This window comes from Protomyctophum parallelum, assembly GCF_964188405.1.
Source record: "Protomyctophum parallelum genome assembly, chromosome: 12".
Lineage (NCBI taxonomy): Eukaryota > Metazoa > Chordata > Actinopteri > Myctophiformes > Myctophidae > Protomyctophum > Protomyctophum parallelum.
This window is the reverse complement of record NC_139712.1, coordinates 34,013,167-34,033,166: the sequence shown is the minus strand read 5'-3', so window position 1 is coordinate 34,033,166 and position 20,000 is coordinate 34,013,167. Positions and strand designations below refer to the sequence as shown.

The following is a 20,000-nucleotide window of genomic DNA, read 5'->3' as shown; positions in this document are numbered from 1 at the left end:
TCTCTCTCTGCTGCGTACGGAGGGGAACCAGCCCTCTCTCTCTGCTGCGTACGGAGGGGAACCAGCCCTCTCTCTCTCTGGACGGAGAGGGAACCAGCCCTCTCTCTCTGCTGCGTACGGAGAGGGAACCAGCCCTCTCTCTCTGCTGCGTACGGAGGGGAACCAGCCCTCTCTCTCTGCTGCGTACGGAGGGGAACCAGCCCTCTCTCTCTCTGGACGGAGAGGGAACCAGCCCTCTCTCTCTGCTGCGTACGGAGAGGGAACCAGCCCTCTCTCTCTGCCAACGCATGCATGCGTTGCAGGAGGACGAGGAGAGAGGAAGTGGATGGATGGCAAAAAAGTAAAGTATGTAAGCAAGCACAGCCTGGGCTGTTTCTGCATGGACTGACTCACAGTACAGGGAGCTTCACACATGATGGAGCTTCACTGGGCTAATGGACTATACCGCACGCACACACGCACACGCACGCACACACACACACACACACACACACACTTCTGTAAAGTGACTTTGTACCTAGGTAAGCGAAGTACCTATGCAAGCGCAATATACATTGTATGTATGTACTGCATGTATGTACCGTTGTATGTATGTATGTATGATTACACTGTTGCACACAATATTAGACACACACACACACACACACACACACACACACACACACACACACACACACACACACACACACAGTCAGTCAGTCAGTCAGAGGAAGAAGAGACTATGACTAAATGGAAGTGACTGCTAGCATCGCTACAAAGTGAGCGCAGCTCATCAGCTGCGTTTGTTATTAAGGCCATGACTCACAAGCTGTCATAGATTTTATTCCCCTCCAATTCTCCTCAGCGCTTCCATTCACGGGACTAACTTTATTATGCACGGCGAGCGGAGGGGAGAGCGAGGAAAACAAAAATCTAATATTCTGCTAACAACCCCTTGGACGAACCCTCAAAGCAAAAGCGACAAAATGGCCTCCTCCTCTGTCCTCCATGTTGTTGAGAGGGGGATTCATTTACGCTCGCCCGTCTGATGCAAACTGGCATTCTTTATCAACTCAATTTCCACCGCAAATGGCTTCCCTGAACAGTAAGCAGAACAACGGGGCCGGTTTACGCACAGCGGGGCCTTCCTCGTCTTGAGGATCGTGTTGGAAGAAAAACACGTTAAGAAGTATTTAGAGCCAGCCGTTCTCTGCCTTTTACGGGGACAACCAAACGTGCAGAAAAGTGTTTGAACGGCTGCCGTGTTACGTTGTCAGATGGGCGGGCCGCGTGCATTTTCAGAAAACTTACATTTTTAAGCAAATCAATTGTTTTCCAGCTATAGTATACGTTAGGTTAGCAGTATCACAATGACATTCTTTTTCAAAGGGTTTTAAAGAACACGAACAAGAAAAACAGTGGGCCCCGGACGGGCCCTCATGTTGACAATCGCTGGTTTAAAGACCACGTCGAGAAGTATTTAGAACAACTTTGAACAGTCAAACTTCAGCGATGCGAAGCTCCGCTTTGTTTGGAAGAATTAGGACACGTCACCTCAAACCAATGTTATTCCACCGAGCACACACACACATGCACACACACACACGCACGCACGCACGCACGCACGCACGCACGCACGCACGCACGCACGCACGCACAGTGACGCAACAGTGTTTACCTAGCCTAAATGATGAGACAACTTGTCCAGGTCTGGGGATTTAAAGAAGAGGGAAAACAAAACCTGAGATAGTCCTAAAGAAACACGCACACACACGCACGCACGCACCACACACACACACACAGTATAAGGGGGCTGCTTGCTTCCATCCCTAGGTCTTTGTTCAAAAAGACCAATACCCTCGTGGCGCGTCCCAGCAATACTGTATCCTTAATTAGGCCATAAAAATCAGCATCAAAATTGTTTAATGAAAGCCATTCACATGTACATAAAGTCCAGAGCATTAGAACCCCCCTATTCCCAAATGGGCCTATAATTATCTGGCTCCGTGCCAGGTTCCTGGGCTTTAAGAGAAAGATACCGGTCAGCACTTAAATTAATCTTTTTCATACCATGTCTCTAATGAACAGAAAAGTGCGCGAGTCAGGAATTGTAGCCCCAGAAAACTAACAGTATGTACGTACAGTGCATACACTACACACTGAAAACTAACAGTATGTACGTACAGTGCATACACTACACACTGAAAACTAACAGTATGTACGTACAGTGCATACACTACACACTGAAAACTAACAGTATGTACGTACAGTGCATACACTACACACTGAAAACTAACAGTATGTACGTACAGTGCATACACTACACACTGCGCACTACACACAAATATATGGTTGCTGTCGGGGGGGAAGCAAAACCCATTCCTTTTATTTTATTAGCGTTTAAAGAAATAATTTTTAAATAGCCGATCTACAAGCTCACAACGGGGTGCATACTTAGTTTAGACTAGTCATTCGTTAGACATGGGTTAAGGTTAGTTTTAGGTGTGCTGCCCCGTGGGAGGTTAGGTTTAGGGTGAGGGTTTGAGATAGGTTGTAGTTGTAGCACTAATGACTGGTCTAACCAATGACTAGTCTAAACCAAAAACTGTCTAAACTAAGTACTGCACCCGTTGTGAGCTTGTAGATCGGCTATTTTCACTACTATTGTGCGACATTCTCACACGATGAAGTAGGGCGTTAACTTACGAGGAGAACGTAAAAAGTCAAACTATGGAGGGTTTCTTCATCCCAACGAAAATGCACAAGGTACTGTTGCACGAACGTGCACTCGATGGCACACAGACGCCCAGCCATATACGTACACACACTTGCGCGTCCACGCGCGTGCAACAGCGCTGGTCCTTAGGCTGATAATGCTGCCTTACCACAAGAACCTTTTCCGTTGGCACCTCGCAGTGGAATCATCTATCACCGAGAGCCTCCAGCAACCACAGTGGTCTAACTCTACTCTACCGGGCCCCCATAACCCATTTTGACCTGAGATCAGATTCTAAAAATGTCTTCTACATCCTGACAGTTATCTGAAAAGGCTATGTTTCCATGTCAGTCGTTCTTCGATTTTTCAAAAATAGCAGACCTACAAGCTCGTAGCTTGTAGATCTGCTATTTTTCAATAGCTAAAGCATAACATAATGCGAACACCAAAATGGGTTCCCGCCCAAAATGGGATAATACCTACTCTAGTGTAATCTAGCACAACTAGTGTCACTACCAGTGGATATTACAACCCTTCTACCTCACCATGACTGAAGGAAGCCACACAGCCGTGTTCCGTGCTGCTGTGGTCTTATAGGGTTAATAAAGCGAATATCCTGGACTGTACATAATGAAAATCTGTATGGTTCTCAAACCACGGCTCCCCCGGGGGTCCTTGAGGTGAGTTCCAGGGGGTCCCCGGGCAAGATGGGCTAGCATCACAATCAGTAGAAGAACCACTTTAAAACCATTTTGGGCGGGAACCCCTTTTGGTGTTTTAAGCATTATGTTAGCTGTTGTTGAAAAATAGCATGGCACTCTGTGCCACGCTACGAGCTTGTAGATCTGCTATTTTTGAAAAATCGTGAAAATGTGTCGCAAATCTTTGAATATATATTCTTTCAGAGCGAACGTTTTTAACTCAAATCTTTGCTTATGGGGGGGAGGGGGGGTCCATGGAATAACACATTTTCAGATGGGGGTCGGCGGCCAATTACATATATTTTTGGGGGTCTACAGATCTACAAGCATGACACAGAAACATGGGTTTTTCGAGGAAAAAAACCTCAAGGAACCCTAGGGGGGGTCTGGCGGTTGCCAGAACCCACGTTGAGAACCATTGATCCTCACAGGGTAAATGTGCGGGTCCAAATGTGGTTCCATGTGTGTGTGAAACACTTAGTGAAATGAACAGTCAGCTTTTGACTGCGTGGATATAGTGGCTTTCTTGTGTATAGCCACCGGTACACTATTGCCCCGGTTTATTACATCGACTCCCCCGTTTGATCTCTTGCTGACACCCTCTCTCTCTCTCTCTCTCCCTCTCCTTCTCTGTGTCTGTCGCTGCCAAACATGTAAGCTATACACAGGGTTACGCCTTTGAATTTCTTTTACCGTGTACCTTGTGAAAGAATACCGTTGTTCACTCAAATATTATGTGGAATGGGCAAAAGGGGGCCATCCAAAAAAAAACCCCGCTTTGCTTCTTTGTGGGCCCTGCCGGCTGTACCAAAAATCGAGCCCTCGTCGCTGCTAGCTTTAGCTTCCTCGTGGAAATTTACCATGTGTGCATCAAAGCCAAAAGGTATAAAACACAGTGGCCGGCCCGGGCAACAAATACGGTGTGTTTTAAGAGTGGAACATTTGAAATAGGCGCACAGGGGTGAATATTGCTTTTGACAGGTTTAAAACACAGTTGCTGGTCTCAGATGTAAAAAAGAAAAAAGAAAAAAGGGAAAAGAAATACATAAAAAAGGGGGGTAAAAACTAAAAAGCTGTGCTTGTGTTCTACACCAGTGGTTCTCAAAGTGGGGTCCAGGGCACCCTTAGGGGTCCTTGGTGGAGGTTCCAACTTGTACACTCTCAGAGTTACCGCTATGTGAAATTAAATGATCACACCCGTGTGAATTGAGGGGCGCTAATATATGAAAGTCTAACTCATTGATTTAGGTAATTTAATGGTGATGTAAAACAAACGGTGCCAACACCAACATTAAACGCCATTAACAATAAAGAGACAATATGACATAATGAGGTACATTATGACGTACATTTCCCCTTCATTGTCAATGGTGTTTACTAAACAAACATTGAACCTGTATATAGGAGGAGCTAGCGCCCCTCAAATAGGTTGAGAACCACTGTTCTACATGGAAACAAAGGACAGGATCACACAATGGAGGACAGAGAGAAGGAATGGTAGAGAGACAGGCAGATATGAGAGAGAGAGAGAGAGAGAGAGAGAGAGAGGCCATGTTAAAATGCACAGTAATGATTTATCTAAGCATGCTTTTCTTGCTGCACCCTGAACTTCAGCGAAACTTTGATCCGTGTATAATTAAAACCAAACGCACACCGTACGCACAACTCTCTCCTTTTCTCCAGCATGGGAAGCTCCCTCTGCCCTGTGTGTGTGTGTGTGTGTGTGTGTGTGTGTGTGTGTGTGTGTGTGTGTGTGTGTGTGTGTGTGTGTGTGTGTGTGTGTGCGAGTGCACATGTGCGTGGACTTCACATGTGTTTCTCAGTGCCTGGCCCCCATCTGGTTTGGGAGTACCATGTATAAACAGGACACTTTGGGGAGCGCAGATTAATGTTAAAACACACACACACACACACACACACACACACACACACACAGATGGATGTATGGACTAATGCTACGGCGGAATGCTATTCCAAACGTGTTAGAGCGCCCCCCCCCCCCGCCCCCACACACCCCCACTACGGCTCTCCTTCGAGGTCAAGCAAAGCAAAAACAAGTTAAGCGCTCATTTTCTCTGCCGGCAGCATTAACATAAAGATGACTAAATAATGGACCCCGACTCTCCACTCCCCGTCTTATGGTTTAAATTACAGGCTCGACCCCCCCCCCCCCCCCTTCTCCCCATACACCCCTGCAAACCTCACCCACCAGCCCCACTCAGAGAAAAACGATTAATCTTTTTCTTTCTTTTTTTTTCTTTCTCGTGTCTTTTTTTTTTTTTGTCTTTCTGAATGTTTTACAGTTCTGTTTCACTTATTAGCTGCTGGCAGGACGGAGACTCTTAAATGAAAGCCAAATTGCTTTGGTCATGAGAAAGGAAATGAAAGCTCACTCCGGGGAGAAAACCGTGTGTGTGTATCGTGTGTGTGTGTAGCGTGTGTGTGTGTAGCGAGCGTGTGTCTGTGTGTGTATGTGTGTGTGTGTGTATGTGTGTGGAGGCCTTTTCACTAGCGAGATCCTCCCAAGGTAGGGTTTCATAAGCCGGCTGCATGCCTGCCTGGGATGTCCCTCCAGTGGACAGTGCACGCGCACTTGTGTGTGTGTGTGTGTGTGTGTTGCAGATATAAGCACAGCAGCCTAATAGGAACAGTATGCTCATTTTGGGGAGATTAGGGGGAATGGACGGGACTGTGTCGGTAGACGTGATCTGGATACGAACAGGACAGACAGACAGGCAGACAGACAGACAGGCAGGCAGGCAGGCAGGCAGACAGACAGACAGACAGACAGACAGACAGACAGACAGACAGACAGACAGACAGACAGACAGAGAGAGAGAGGGGGGTTGACAGTATAAAGTGGGTTATAGGTGTAAGAGAGAAAGATGATGGGAATAGTGGGGGCTAGACGGGGTCCGACTTCAAACAAAAAACGTCCCGCCAGCACTGAATCTATATACCTTCAGCAAACATCAACCAAACTCGACAGGAGCTCACAACCAAACAGAAACCGAACAGAAACTAATTAAGTCAATCTACGACCACGTAGAGATTGACCATATTCGCCTTGTGCAACACAGGTCTAACCCTCGCTAAACAGGCAAAAGGCACAGCAGGGTGTACTCTGTTCTGGGATAAACTGCGACTCCCTTATTTGCGGAGGCTGGCAGTCGATGGGCGCTGATGGGCCTACTACTAGTAGGGTGATACTACTAGTAGGGTGCTACTACTACTAGGGTGCTACTAGCCTGCCCTTTTTTCTTCTTTCGAATTATTTGTTTGGCATTTGAAGGACCCGGAAGAACGCTCTACTTCCACATGTTGCTTTGGCCAGTAGAGTGGGGGCGGGGGGGGACGTCAGCCGCTCTGGGGGCCTGGGGTGTATACTGCGTTTAGTGTGTGTGGGCGTGTCACTGACCGTGAGCGGAGGAGGCTGGACAGTCCTTGACGTGGAAGAGCTCGTGGAGGCTGAGGCCGTCGTCGTCGCCTCCTCCCAGACCCTGCTGGTGGAGCTGCAGCTTCCGCAGGCCCTCGTTCTGCTGGTGGCGGGCGGAGCGCGCGTGCTGCACCAGGTTCAGACGGGCCTTGGTGGAGTAGTCGCACAGCGCACAGTAGTACACGCACGCCTCCGGACTGCACGCGCCCTCTTGCTTCTGGAGGTACTGTGGAGGTGGACGGACCGGGGAGGAGAGAGAGAGAGGAAGAGGTTTTTTAGAGGAGGAGAACTTTTTTTACTTTAACTTTTTAACTTTTTTAAGATGGCAAGCTGTCCTTGCATGTTAAATGACGGCATTTGTCCATAAATAATCGGTCATTTCAGTAGCAAGACTTGCAACCAGGCCTGCAGTAGGCAGTGAGGCACTGGACAGAATATGCATGACATTATTTAAAAAAACTAGAAATACGATGAAATGTTACAGGGAGAAACATTATGCAACTCAATCAACTTACGACCATCCGACAGGTGTTTACATGTAATGCACGGTAAGACTACAGTGATTAGTATTCTTGCCATCACCTGGGTGGGTCAGTCATGTAACTTTCTGCTGTGTTATGTGTTCAACGAAAGCTTGCCATCCTTAGCAGCGGATGTTAAACAATTTGGAATGGCATTGGACAATCGCTTTTGGGGTAGGGTTTAGCGAAGGGCAAATTTAGGCATTTAGCGGATGGTCGTGTCCAGAGTGACTTGGCCTAAAGCAAGCATCGAATGCAGAGAGACAGTGCTGTAGTGGCTCAGTAAACTAGGATCACAGGTCACTCTACACAGCACACCATCAACAATAATCTGTAGAGTGAAATTGGACACCAGGCAAACAATGAACCTAGCATCTGTCTGAAAAACATTCTGTCTATACAGGTAAATCAAATGGTCAGACTGAATTTAAATACGTGCATTTATTTTGTGGGTACATTTGATAATCACAATTGAACAATAAACAATGGATGACGACCACGTTAACGATGGTGTCCCTACATTGGGCACAAGTATACAATGGCTTAAGCCAAAAGGTGTTGAGATTATTATTTTTTTCTTTTCCAAAGAAACCCTTCTCAATTCTCATAGCCTTTCACCATCAAATTGAATGCAGGAAAACTCGAAGTATGTCCTTCAGAGTCTAGTTTAGACAAGTCTATTCTTGTCTTGTCTTAATGAAGAGATAGTTAATAAAAGTCCTTGCAACGAGCAAAATCTAATACTTGAGAAAAACAGAGAAAACATCAAATGACTTGCATGAAAAAATAATAATAATATAACTGCAAAAAGGCTAGACAGAATGCTGTAATGTGTGGATTATGGCCACAGAATGCCACATTTTGAACTGTGTTAAAGGCAAATGCATAATAGACGATGTTTTCATTAAAATACATAACACTTTCCTTTGTGTTGTTAATTCTTTTCAATTCACAGCACTTCCTGTTATTTCCAACATGCAAGCATTCACACACACACACACACACACACACACACACACACACACACACACACACACACACACACACACACACACACAGAGGGAGAAAGCCAAAGGAGGTTGGTGTGCAGTGTTTTTTTCTTTCTTTTTTTGTCTTTAGCGTGCAAGTTGTGCGGCTTGCATTCACGGCAGTGAGCTGCAGGGGGTCCACATTCAACGGGCTGTCAGTTGCGAGCCTTAATTTCCAGTTACCTCTTTTTAAATGGCATTGCAGCCATGCAAAGCCTACCCCCTACCTCTAAGCCACGCCCGCAGCGAGTGTGCACACACAGACACATGCACCTTTGTATCATTATACTTGTGAGGACACAAACATTTTAGGTATGATGCATTGTGAGCTTGTAGACCTCTAACCCCAACCGCTATAGCCTTACCTCTACATTCATAATTGTAAGCCCCTGAAGCCTCTAAAAATCCTTTTAACCATAAATCTTCAGGAAAACAAGTCCCAACATCTATTTCCCAAATTCTACTATACTTGAGGGGACATTTGGCACACACACACACACACACACACACACACAGTCAAGCCGAGCATATCAAGTGTGGCTCTGTTGTTGCTCCTGGGCTAATGAACAATGCACAGAAACAAAGGAACAGACCACGCTCTCATTATCTGATCTATGGAGGGACAGACAGACAGACAGACAGAGAGAGCGAGAGAGAGGGGGAGATCATGTGCCCGTGCTCATCTCAAAGTAAAAAAATACTTTTATTATTTCATTTCTCAACGAACCGAAAGGACACAAAATGTTAGTGCGCCGCTGGCATTTCTACTTGGCTTATTTTGCGGTGAGAGAAAAAGTGAGAGAGAGAGAGAGAGAAAGAGAGAGAGAAAGAAGAGAGACAGAGAAAAAAGTGTGGGGGGGGTAAAGGGGGGGGGGGGGGGGTAGAGTAGGCCAGCTAGCTGCAGGTGTGCGAGACCAAAAGATCCCAGAGATACACCCCCAACCCCCCCCCACCTCGCCTTTGACAAACAGGGATTAGCAACATAGCTACAGCCACCGACCACCACGTCTTTTCTCCCTACTCTGTCGCTTCTCTTTCCGTCTTTTTTCGTTCTTTTGTAGAGAGGGGGGGGGGGGGGTGGGGTGGGGGGGGCCTTACTTTTTTTTTTCCTTCTTTTTTTCTCACGAGACGGCGGGACGTCCCCCTCCTCACAGTGAGCGGCCCTTTCAGTGGTCTTAAGTTTTAATTAAGTCGGACTTGTCACAAGAAAGCTCCCCAAGTCCCCAGCTCTGGGCCATTAATTACAGCTATCTTTGTTTCTCCGTGAAAGGAGGCCTCCCTCCTTCGCTCTCCCTTCTTGCTTTCTTCCCCTCCTCCTCCTCCCCTCCTTTGCAGATGAACAACCCAGTTGCCAGGATAGGGGGGAAAAACCCTCCTCCCTTAACAAACCACACATACACACATGCACGTGCACGCGCGCACACGCAGACCTCAATGTCTCAGGAACAACCCTAACATACAGTATCAATGACACCTTGAACTTCTTTTTTTTATAAATAACTTCTATTGGTTCAAATAATCTCACATATTGTCATCGTAACAGTATACCTGACTTTTAATGATGAGCAAGAACGCAATTCATTGTTCATTAAATTTGCACCTCTGCAATTCGGCAGCGCCTCCATCCTCAGCACATAATAGTGACGTCACGCCTTAGTACGCGTCAATAGGATGAGAGAATCAGTATGACGCGCCACTGTTGTGAAAATGTATGTTTGTTTGTTTTTTTATGTCGGATTCATTTCAGACATATAACCACTTAAAACCTCAACACTTAGTAGACTCGAGCTTTGGAAACCCCTTCACTGATAATGTCCAATCAACAAGCTCACAACATGTTGCAGCGCAATGCATTCAGAGCTTGTAGATTGGCTATATTTTTCAGCAAATGTTCCCTTCCCCCCAGAATAGGGATGCTAGGGTTCAGGTGAATAATATAGAAAAAAAGGAAGAAAGAAAATAATAAATAATAACAATCACACATAACCGCATAAAAGAAAATCAGAAACTTGAACAAAGAGCTTATTGACCTTGTGCGTGTGCGCCATCTGTCACTATATGGATCCCACTTTAATATTCTTGTGTCTGAAGACTATGATTCACCCAGTCAAGAGTCTGAATACTCCTCTTTATTCCCCTCTTTAAAGTGAGTGAAAATTGAAAAGGAGGCCCTATAAGTGAACGCTAAAACTAATAAGACAAACCTCTTCCGCACGCAGACAACCTTCAATGCGACATTAGCCCGCCCGTCACTGTCTCGAAATGCTCGTTGGCAGTGCGACAAAAGACGCCCGTTCTCTCTCTCTCTCTCTCTCAAGGTGAACCTGCTCATTTTCTCATGATAAGAGAAGTGAATCATACACCTTGTCAGAACAACAAGCAGTTATTGAAATCCGACTCAATAGCTCTCTATTCTCCAGCAGAATCATCCAATTAGGAATGTGGTGGGGCTATAGAGCAAACACAATAATACCACATAGGGAAGGAAAAGAAAACATGCAGGGCTCACATTCAGCACAACCAAACTCCAAGTTCCACTATATAAAAAACGGAAAAATAAAAACTGTAAGCAGCACAGGCAGGCTTATAAAAATAAATGCTCCACGCCCTTACACTGTATATCCGAGCCTCGCTTCTTCTTTCTTTTTTTCCTTTTTAAGATACAAGACTTTGGCTGAGAGGAGAGGGGAGGCTGAATGATATGCTTGGGGTTAAACGGAGCTGCCAGATAGGTTTAGGTCTAATATTAATTCTCTACCCCATCAGCACATTCCGGGAGGTTTGTTTAAGACCAAAACTAGAGGAGCCGGCTCTTTGACTGTCGCTCTCTGGCACTCTGCAGGGCCCGAAATATGCAGGCGGGCCAGGGCTGGAGATCACAAGCCAGAGCATCCATGATTTATGGACCTTTAAAGGAGCACTTTGACTCCTGCCAGGCGTGGGCTGTGTAATGCATATTCAAACACACAAATGCACTGTTTCCTTCCCGCTCATGGGTTGGCATGCAGTGCACAGAGTGTGTGAGGGTGTGCGCGTGCGTGTCTGTGTGTGTGTGTGTGTGTGAGAGAGATAGAGAAAGAGAGAGACTGAGAAATGTGTATGTAAATGTATGTCTGTGTACATACAATTCTATATGGATTCGTCTGTGTGCATGTGCGTGTGTGTTTGTGTGTGTGTGTGTGTGTGTGTGTGTGTGTGTGTGTGTGTGTGTGTGTGTGTGTGTGTGTGTGTGGCTGTGTGCATGCGTGCGTGCTGTGTGTGTGTGTGTGTGTGTGTGTGTGTGGCTGTGTGCATGCGTGCGTGCGTGTGTGTGTGCCATCCTTGTCAATATGGCATCTCTCCAGAGTGCCTGGTGGTTAATTGTTGGGGATTAGTGTTTGGCAAACAACCAAACAAGCTGGAGCTCCCTGTGGGCCAATCAAAATGAGCTAAACAGCCCTCCTCGGGCGGACCTAAATATGGTAGCAAGCAGTATGGTTAGGTACACACCAAGTGAGTGCACGCACACACACACACACACACACATGCATGCGCGCACGCACGCACACACACGGGGGAATGTAAATTACGACACACGGGACTTCCTGTTTACCTGTCAGAGACACAACATTATGAGCCCTGCCAGTAACACACACACGCGCACACACACACACACACACACACACACACACACACACACACACACACACACACACACACACACACACACACACACACACACACACACACACACACACACACACACACACACACACACACACACAGGGGAACTTCCCTTACCTGTCAAACTCAGTCTCCTTCATTTTACTGTATGTGTGTGAGTCAGTAAGGACTGCATTCATTATACAGACTCGGATGTTTACAAAACACCTTTCACACACACACACACACACACACACACACACACACAGCCCTCTCCTCCACCCATCCCTCGCTCCCCGGCTTCATTTGTCATCGCCACGTGCACACACAGACAAACACACACACACACACACACACGCACACAAACACACACACACGTTCATTTGTTTGTTCTGTGGTGACAAAGCTGCCTCATTAACCCAGTCCTTAATAAGGTAAAGCAAAGGACAGCTTCTCAATGCTGTCTGTCGGGAAGAAAACCATGGATCTCCGCGTTTCACATTTCTTTGCTTTTTTCTTCCGACGCAATACAGCGAGAGTGTCACACAAAAGTAGTGAAAATAGCAGATCTACAAGCTCACCGTGCGTCGCATCGGCCATTTTCAATATTAATTATTTTTCAAATAAAAAATGTTTTGGACATACAAGGTTTCCATCAACGCCTTCTTTCATCTCCCTGTGTGTGTGTGTGTGTGTGCGCGTGTGTGTGTGTCTGTGTGTAACTGTAATTTGAACTGTACATGCTTTTTTTGCTGTGTGTTTGATGTCTTTACTGTACATGTGTGTAAATCTGTCTGTCACTTCAGCTGTACGTGTGTGTGTGAGTGAGTGAGTGAGTGAGTGAGTGTGTGCGTGCGCATGCGTGCGCGCATGTGTGAGTGCGTGCGTGCCTGTGCGAGCATTCATTGCTACTGTGACGAAAAGAAAAACATATTTCGACACCAGCGACGTTGCGAGGCTAGCGTTTTACACCTCAAAAACCAAAGGACAAATTAGGGGCATTCCGTGCAAAACATGCCCCTTTCCTGTCATTAAGAGTTGCTACCAGGCGGCTAATGAACACGTAGACCAAATGAGAGCTCTGCAGCACCACAGCTATGCCTCTAATAACAGCTGTGTGCGTCCCTGCTAAGAGTTTGCGTGTAATGTACGGGTAAACGCATTCCACGTCAATGTGTAGCGTCTCCTCGCAGTCCTTGCTGTCGAGGAGAAATCTTGTTTCTCCCATGCTTCAAATCCCCCCCCCCCCCCCCCCCCCCCCCTCCCCCACATCATCATATTTTATAATGTTTTATTTGTTAAATAATAATATAAAAAGCAACGGTTTTGGACAATGGACATACAAAGTTCCCACCTGACAGCAAAGGTTTTGTTTCTGGGCTAATGCGGGCTTGTTGCTGGGTATACCTTCACTTTCTGGAACGCCACCAAGCTTCCGGTGCTATCCCATGGGCGTGCACACACACACACACACACACACACACACACACACACGCACGCACGCACGCACGCACGCACGCACGCACGCACGCACGCACGCACGCACGCACGCACGCACGCACGCACGCACGCACGCACGCACGCACGCACGCACGCACGCACGCACGCACGCACGCACGCACGCACGCACGCACGCACGCACGCACGCACGCACGCACGCACGCACGCACGCACGCACGCACGCACGCACGCACGCACGCACGCACGCACGCACGCACGCACGCACGCACGCACGCACGCACGCACGCACACCCACCCTCCCGCGGGCCTTCAGGGAGAAAGAAGACAAAAACAGCCCCGGCTTGGGCCCGGGCGAAACAACAAAAGCGTGTTTTGTTCCTTGAAAGTATTTTAAACACATACCAGCGCTTGCCTGGAAGGCTGCCAAGTGTAGAATTCCATCAGAGCTACCACCTCCCTAACACATGTTCCTGCTAAACCGCCGCTCTGCCCCCGAGACATAAGATGTAAGGCTGGATCTGCACCCATGGATGCATCCGTCCGCTGGCACACTCCCTCACACAGAGATGCTCTCTGAAACCGGCTATGTGTGTTATGAGCAACCGCACCCGCACAGGTATAAAGAACAAACAAACATATACAAAGAAAGAAATATAAATAAAACAACAGCAGCTAGCTTCCTATCGTTGCCGTCGGGTTTCAACTTTTGTAAATGTACCATTTAAACCTAGACTTAGTACATTTACCACTTGAAACCCTCTAGACTTAGTAAACTGGGCCGAGTTGTCTCTGTACATGGACTTTTACCCCCCCTCCTGTATACACCAAATCACTTTGCCAAACATAGCTGATACGGTGTGAGCTTGTAGATCTGCTATTTTGTGGCTACTTTTCCCTCCAGAATATAGATACTGGGGTTAATAAGTGGTTAATGGCCTACTTCGATCCATGTTGCACGTTGTAGATTGGATGTTCTTTTGGAACATTTTGAAAGCAACAGTGAAGGCGTCCGTGGGCTTTTAGAAATATTGAACCCATGAACTTTAAATAATAACTACAGTGGGTCCATTGTAACACAGATAATCAGTTTTCCTGAAAAGTTACGGTTTTGTACATATTAAGGTTCCTGCACGACAGCGACGATATGCTGGAGTCCTATGCTCACGCGCAAAAAACAAAAACGCACAATGGCTATGTTACGCACAAACACCTCGAAACGCACCCCCCTCTCTCTCTCTCCCCCCCCCCCCACCCCCCAAGGCCGTGCTGTGGTTTGATTTAAAGACACCAGAGATGTGAAACGTAAGAAACAAAACAAACTAAAGAAAATCAACCCTCCCTCCCCTCACATTGTCCTCCTTTCCCTTTCTTTCCGACCTAATCACTCGCTCTCGCAAATCAAAAAGGAACATATTTCTGGAGCGCGTTGTGCCTCTCGCGTTTCTGCCGTTTCTCCTGGCTGTTACATGTGATTACAGCTCTGGGGTTGTGTGCTGTGCTGTGCGTAGAGGAGAGGCAGAACCGAGCGCCTGTGGGCTAGCTTAGCTTAGGTCACCCAATAATAATAAGCATCCATCGCATAATGGCAGCCAAGGCAAATAAATGAATTATCACAATGAGTCTTTCATACTATGTCTCTGCTGCTCCTCCTCTCTCCCCCACTCTCTCTCTCTCTGTCTATCTCTCTGCATCTCTATCTCTCTCTATCTCTCTCTCTCTTTCTCTCTGTGTTCCTGCTCATTGGCAATGTGTGGTTGTCAGCAGAAAAACGGTAAAATGGTAATTTGACTGAGCCGAGCGAGGGCCTGGAAAATAATACAACGGAATTATTGCTTTATGGATATCACTCTGTGAACGATTGCGTTGAGCTTATGTCTTCCACTTTTTGGGAGAATTCACATGTCCACACTCAAGCACGCACACACACACACACACATGTAAGTATGACGCAAGTGTGTCTGACACTGTGGGGCAAAGGTCAATTTGAAGTTCATGGGCTTGCTGACCTCACTGGCCTGTGTTGCCACACACACACACACACACACACACACACACACACACACACAAACGACTGACTGTAAAAAACAACCCTGGTAAATGCATTCAACATGACTCATTCGTTCTGCTCCAATATGTCTCTCTGCATCTCATTGTTGAATACGTATACAGTATGTTGGTATCGGGTGTTGTATATAGTATCACTGCATACAATACATTGTGTTGTTGTACAGGACAGTATCCACCATCACAAAATATATTAATCCATTTGACCTGAGATCAGATTCTAAAAATGTCTTCTACATCTCGACAGTTTTCTGAAATGTCAGTCGTTCTTCGATTTTTCAAAAATAGCAGACCGCGCGCTATGAGCTTGTAGATCTGCTATTTTTCAATAGCTAAAGCATAACATAATGCAATAACACCAAAAGGGGTTCCCGCCCAAAATGTTTTTTTTTAAATAACAGATGGACACATCAGAACACAAGCTTTGTCACGCACAAACCCTTGTATTATCCATATTTCAACGTTTTTTTCCGTGAATGAATGCCTATAGGCTACTTCCTCATACCGTACTACAGTGTCACACAAAAGTAGGGCACACAGCACGCGTAGAGTTGTCAGCTTGTAGATCGGCTATTTTCCAAAGATTTGTAAAGTGAAAGTGGATTAAGCGTGTCTGTGGGTTTTTACGCATATCGAACCAATGGAAAGTAACAAGAGCTTGTGACTAAATAGTAACTACACTGGAGCCATTGGAGGAGTTATTTTTACTCAAAAGTGATGGTTTTGGACATACAAGGTTTCCATCCCGACAGACGATTATGTTTTTAGCTTTTCATGTGTGTTTGTTTGTGTGTATACAGTCACATGTGTGTGTTTGAAGCATCTTGGAAAGCCCGAAAACGAAACGAAAATGTATCAGTATTTACATTAGCATTGCATTTAGCCCATACGGCTCCAGCCACTTACTCCCTATTATCCGCGGTGACGCCGGCCCATTAGGGTCTGAAAGCCCCACCGCTTGTCTCCATCGCTGCAAGGTGAGGCTGACCAGAACAACCCCACCCCCCCACCCAAACCAGCGAATCTCAACATGCTGTGGGATGTGAGGAGTCTGCAAGTGGGCCACCAAATAATTGGGGAAAACATTACGTTTTTAGTAATGATATAACATTAACCCATTTTGGCCTGAGATCAGATTCTAAAAATGTCTTCTACATCCTGACAGTTTTCTGAAAAAGCTATGTTTCTATGTCAGTCGATCTTCGATTTTTCAAAAATAGCAGACCTACAAGCTCGTAGCGCACCACTCGGTGGCGCGCTATGAGCTTGTAGATCTGCTATTTTTCAATAGCTAAAGCATAACATTTAATATATATTTTTTAATTATGTGAAAAATCTAAATGTATGGTATGTGTTTCTGACCAGTTAACACGGCAGTCGTTAAGTGCTCAGATTGGTGGGCCGCGGACGATTTAGAGATTTTCAATCTGCCTGACCCAGAAATAGGCAGGGAACCCATTTCCCTGCCTAAACCATCTCGGTGATGAGATTATCTCTTTCTCTTCAAAAAGACAACACTCATTTTGTGTCGTATGTCAGTTAATTAGCATTGACGCCGTTTAAAATGTTTTAAACTGGTGTTTTGAGGCCGTAAAGCTTAATTTATGCCCCATCACATGTCTAAAAGAACAGATCCACACGCTTGTGAATAGCTGACAGCTATTCTAGCCTACGACACCAGCGTTCTAGTTCGAGTGTAACTGCGGCATCTAAGACATCCACGCTAACCTGAATATTGTCATTGAACTCTACCTGAAAGGAAAGCGAGAGAAACCACTTTCCTGCCAAGAGTAACAATGATTTTTCCCCTTCTTCTTCTTCTTGCCATGTTAAAAATTGAAACTTACTCTTTCTATAGAGAGAAACATAACAAGGAAATAAGGATAGATATATGAGAGGGCTTTGTTTTTTTTTTGGCTTTGAAAAAAAAGACAAAGAAAGATTGAGAGCCGGGGACTAAGACAGAGTAGGGAGAACAAAAGAGAGAGAGAGAGAGAGAGAGAGAGAAAGAGAAAGAGAAAGAGAGAGAGAGAGAGAGAGAGAGAGAGAGAGAGAGAAGAGAGAAGAGAGAGAAGAATCTTGAAGAGCATAGTTGGGGCTCAAATCACTAATTACACATTCCTGGCCTGTGAAGGGGAGTATTGTTTCCCGGTTAGCTCCTGCTCTGTCGCATGGTTTCACTTAGCACAAAACAAAAGGTACAAGGAACAAAACACACAGAGTCTAATACCACTGGGCCTGCTAATGACAGAAATGGGAGAAATTATCCAACCCCGAGGTGGATCCTCGTCGGGACAAAGGAGAGCTCATTTTGAAAAACCCATCTCAAAATGGCAGACCTGAGGCTTTCTCGTTTCCCACTTTTAAAAGAACGAACTTTATCGAAAAAACGTGTGCCCGTCAGAGAGGGCTATTTTTACTGTGACTATCTCATAATAACCTCCTAAAAAAAGGAAATCTATAAATATTTGTATTCATTCACAAGAATGTCGCACTTCTTCCCCGTCTGGAAAACCTGTCTCTTCTACTTGTGTTCAGTCAATGGGAGGAAAAGGCCTTTACAGCTGAGAGCTATACACACTGCTGCTTGAGGTTTTCCTGCATGTCTTCTTGAGTGTGTGTGTGTGTGTGTGTGTGTGTGTGTGTGTGTGTGTGTGTCTGGGCACACGTGCTTGCGTGCGTGCGTGCATTTTAGAGAGCTATCTCTGCCAGGAGAGAGTGGCAGTGCACACACACACACAATGAGTGGAGCTCTTCAGCGCTGCTCTTTTGCATATTGCCACAGGAAATCAAACACGGCACGTTTGACCTACAAGGTGGCACACTTGATCTCATCCTCCGTTCGACGCAGAAGAGGCCATTGATTCATTTCAAGTCCGCCGTTCTCTCTCAGCTCGTCACCGCTGCTCGTCACCGGCGTTAAAACAACTGAAACCTGAGTCATACTTGTAATATCTGATCCACAAGCTTGTAGATTGACTATAAGTGGTGTGCGACGCCTATAAATACGTACAAATCTAATCAGAAGTAAAAATCTGCGTTTAAGCCTCTAAACAAATCCCTATATCACGAACGTGCTCCCGTGCAACAAATAAAAAACACCCCGGACACACCGTGGAACCCTCATAAAACGGACAATGACGACTTGCGAGTGGCTCTAGTTAAGCGAAGGAACCTACCATTTTTCCAGTTGGGGGGGGGGGGGGGGGGGGGGGGGGGGGAGGGCGGGCAGGGGGGTAAGCCGATAGCGGGTGACGGTGTTAGGATCCCCTGGCCGGTAGCGTTTGTCCAGGCCTCTGCCCGACTAAAGGAAGGATATTGTTTTCCCCTGAAAAAGCCTCAGCCACAGTCCACATACCAGCGTCCACTCAACATACCAATGGGCTCTTTGAAGATTACTCAAATGTTTGCCTTTGTTCCCCCCCCCCCCCCCCCCCCCCCCCCCCCCCCCCCCCCCCCCTTCTCCTCCCTGCACATCCCCTACGCCCAAATCCTCACCCACACTCCTGCCACGCCAGTGTTGCCAGATTTTGTGACAGAAACAAGCAACCAGGCCTCACTTCTACTAAGCACACTTGGCAACACAGGAAGAGAGAGAGGAACGGGGAACAGGGTTAGAGGGGAAGAAAAGAGAGACAGGAGGGAGGGAGGAAAAAAAAGTATCACAGACTTTCAGAAAACAGTGGGGAAGTGATCCCACCGCCAACCCCCCAATGTCATTCAAATCCAAAATGGCCGCCTAAGGAAGGGATGAGCGGCTGCTGAAGCGGGCAGTATAGCCCACTGCACAGTGATCTGAACATAAATCATTGCAGAGAGGAGGGAGGCATTAATGTGTTGCATCACCATTACATTACGTTGGGCGAGGCAGATATACACAATCTCCCATCTGGATGACTTTACAGCATGTTAAAAATAAATAAAAAGATTGCATTCTTTTTTCCCGTAAGGCAAACTGAACAATTAAGACTCCAAACATTCCAAAGGGATAATTTAACTAAATGTGTTGAAAACTGAAGAACCAACCCCTAGCACCCCTCCTCAACAGTCAACACACACACACACACACACACACACACACACTCACGCGCGCGTGCGGCGTGCGCAAAAGTTAGAGTCAAGTTGTGTGCCGCGGCATCGCGCACCGGAAACCGTGCTGCAGCGCGCTGCTGTGACCTGGTATAGATCTGCTGTTTTTTTTCCAGTGTTTTCACCGGCGCGCAACTCACGTATAGTAAATCACCCTTTTTAATCCCAAACAAGTAAAGTGGGCTTCTATCAGGTCTATTTCAAAGCGGGTTAGGGATTACCTCGCTAGTAACTAAGCTGCTTGAACTCAGAGGAGGTCAGAGCTATTGTGCCACCACCACTACGAGGCTGCAAGGCCACAATGGGAGAATACAGACCCAACAGAACAGACCGGGGCAGGTCAGTTCCTCTGCTGCTACATAC

The 20,000-nt window shown here is 46.5% G+C and overlaps 1 protein-coding gene across 1 annotated transcript in view; it reads right to left on the bottom strand.

Moving 5' to 3' along the window:
- The window catches only part of zfhx4 (zinc finger homeobox 4), a 124,314-nt gene that overhangs the window by 51,006 nt on the left and 53,308 nt on the right, over positions 1–20,000 (bottom strand). Inside the window, exon 7 of the mRNA XM_083778823.1 lies at positions 6,815–7,058. Within this exon, the coding sequence (XP_083634949.1) occupies positions 6,815–7,058 (244 nt within the window). The remainder of the gene's footprint in view (positions 1–6,814; positions 7,059–20,000) is intronic.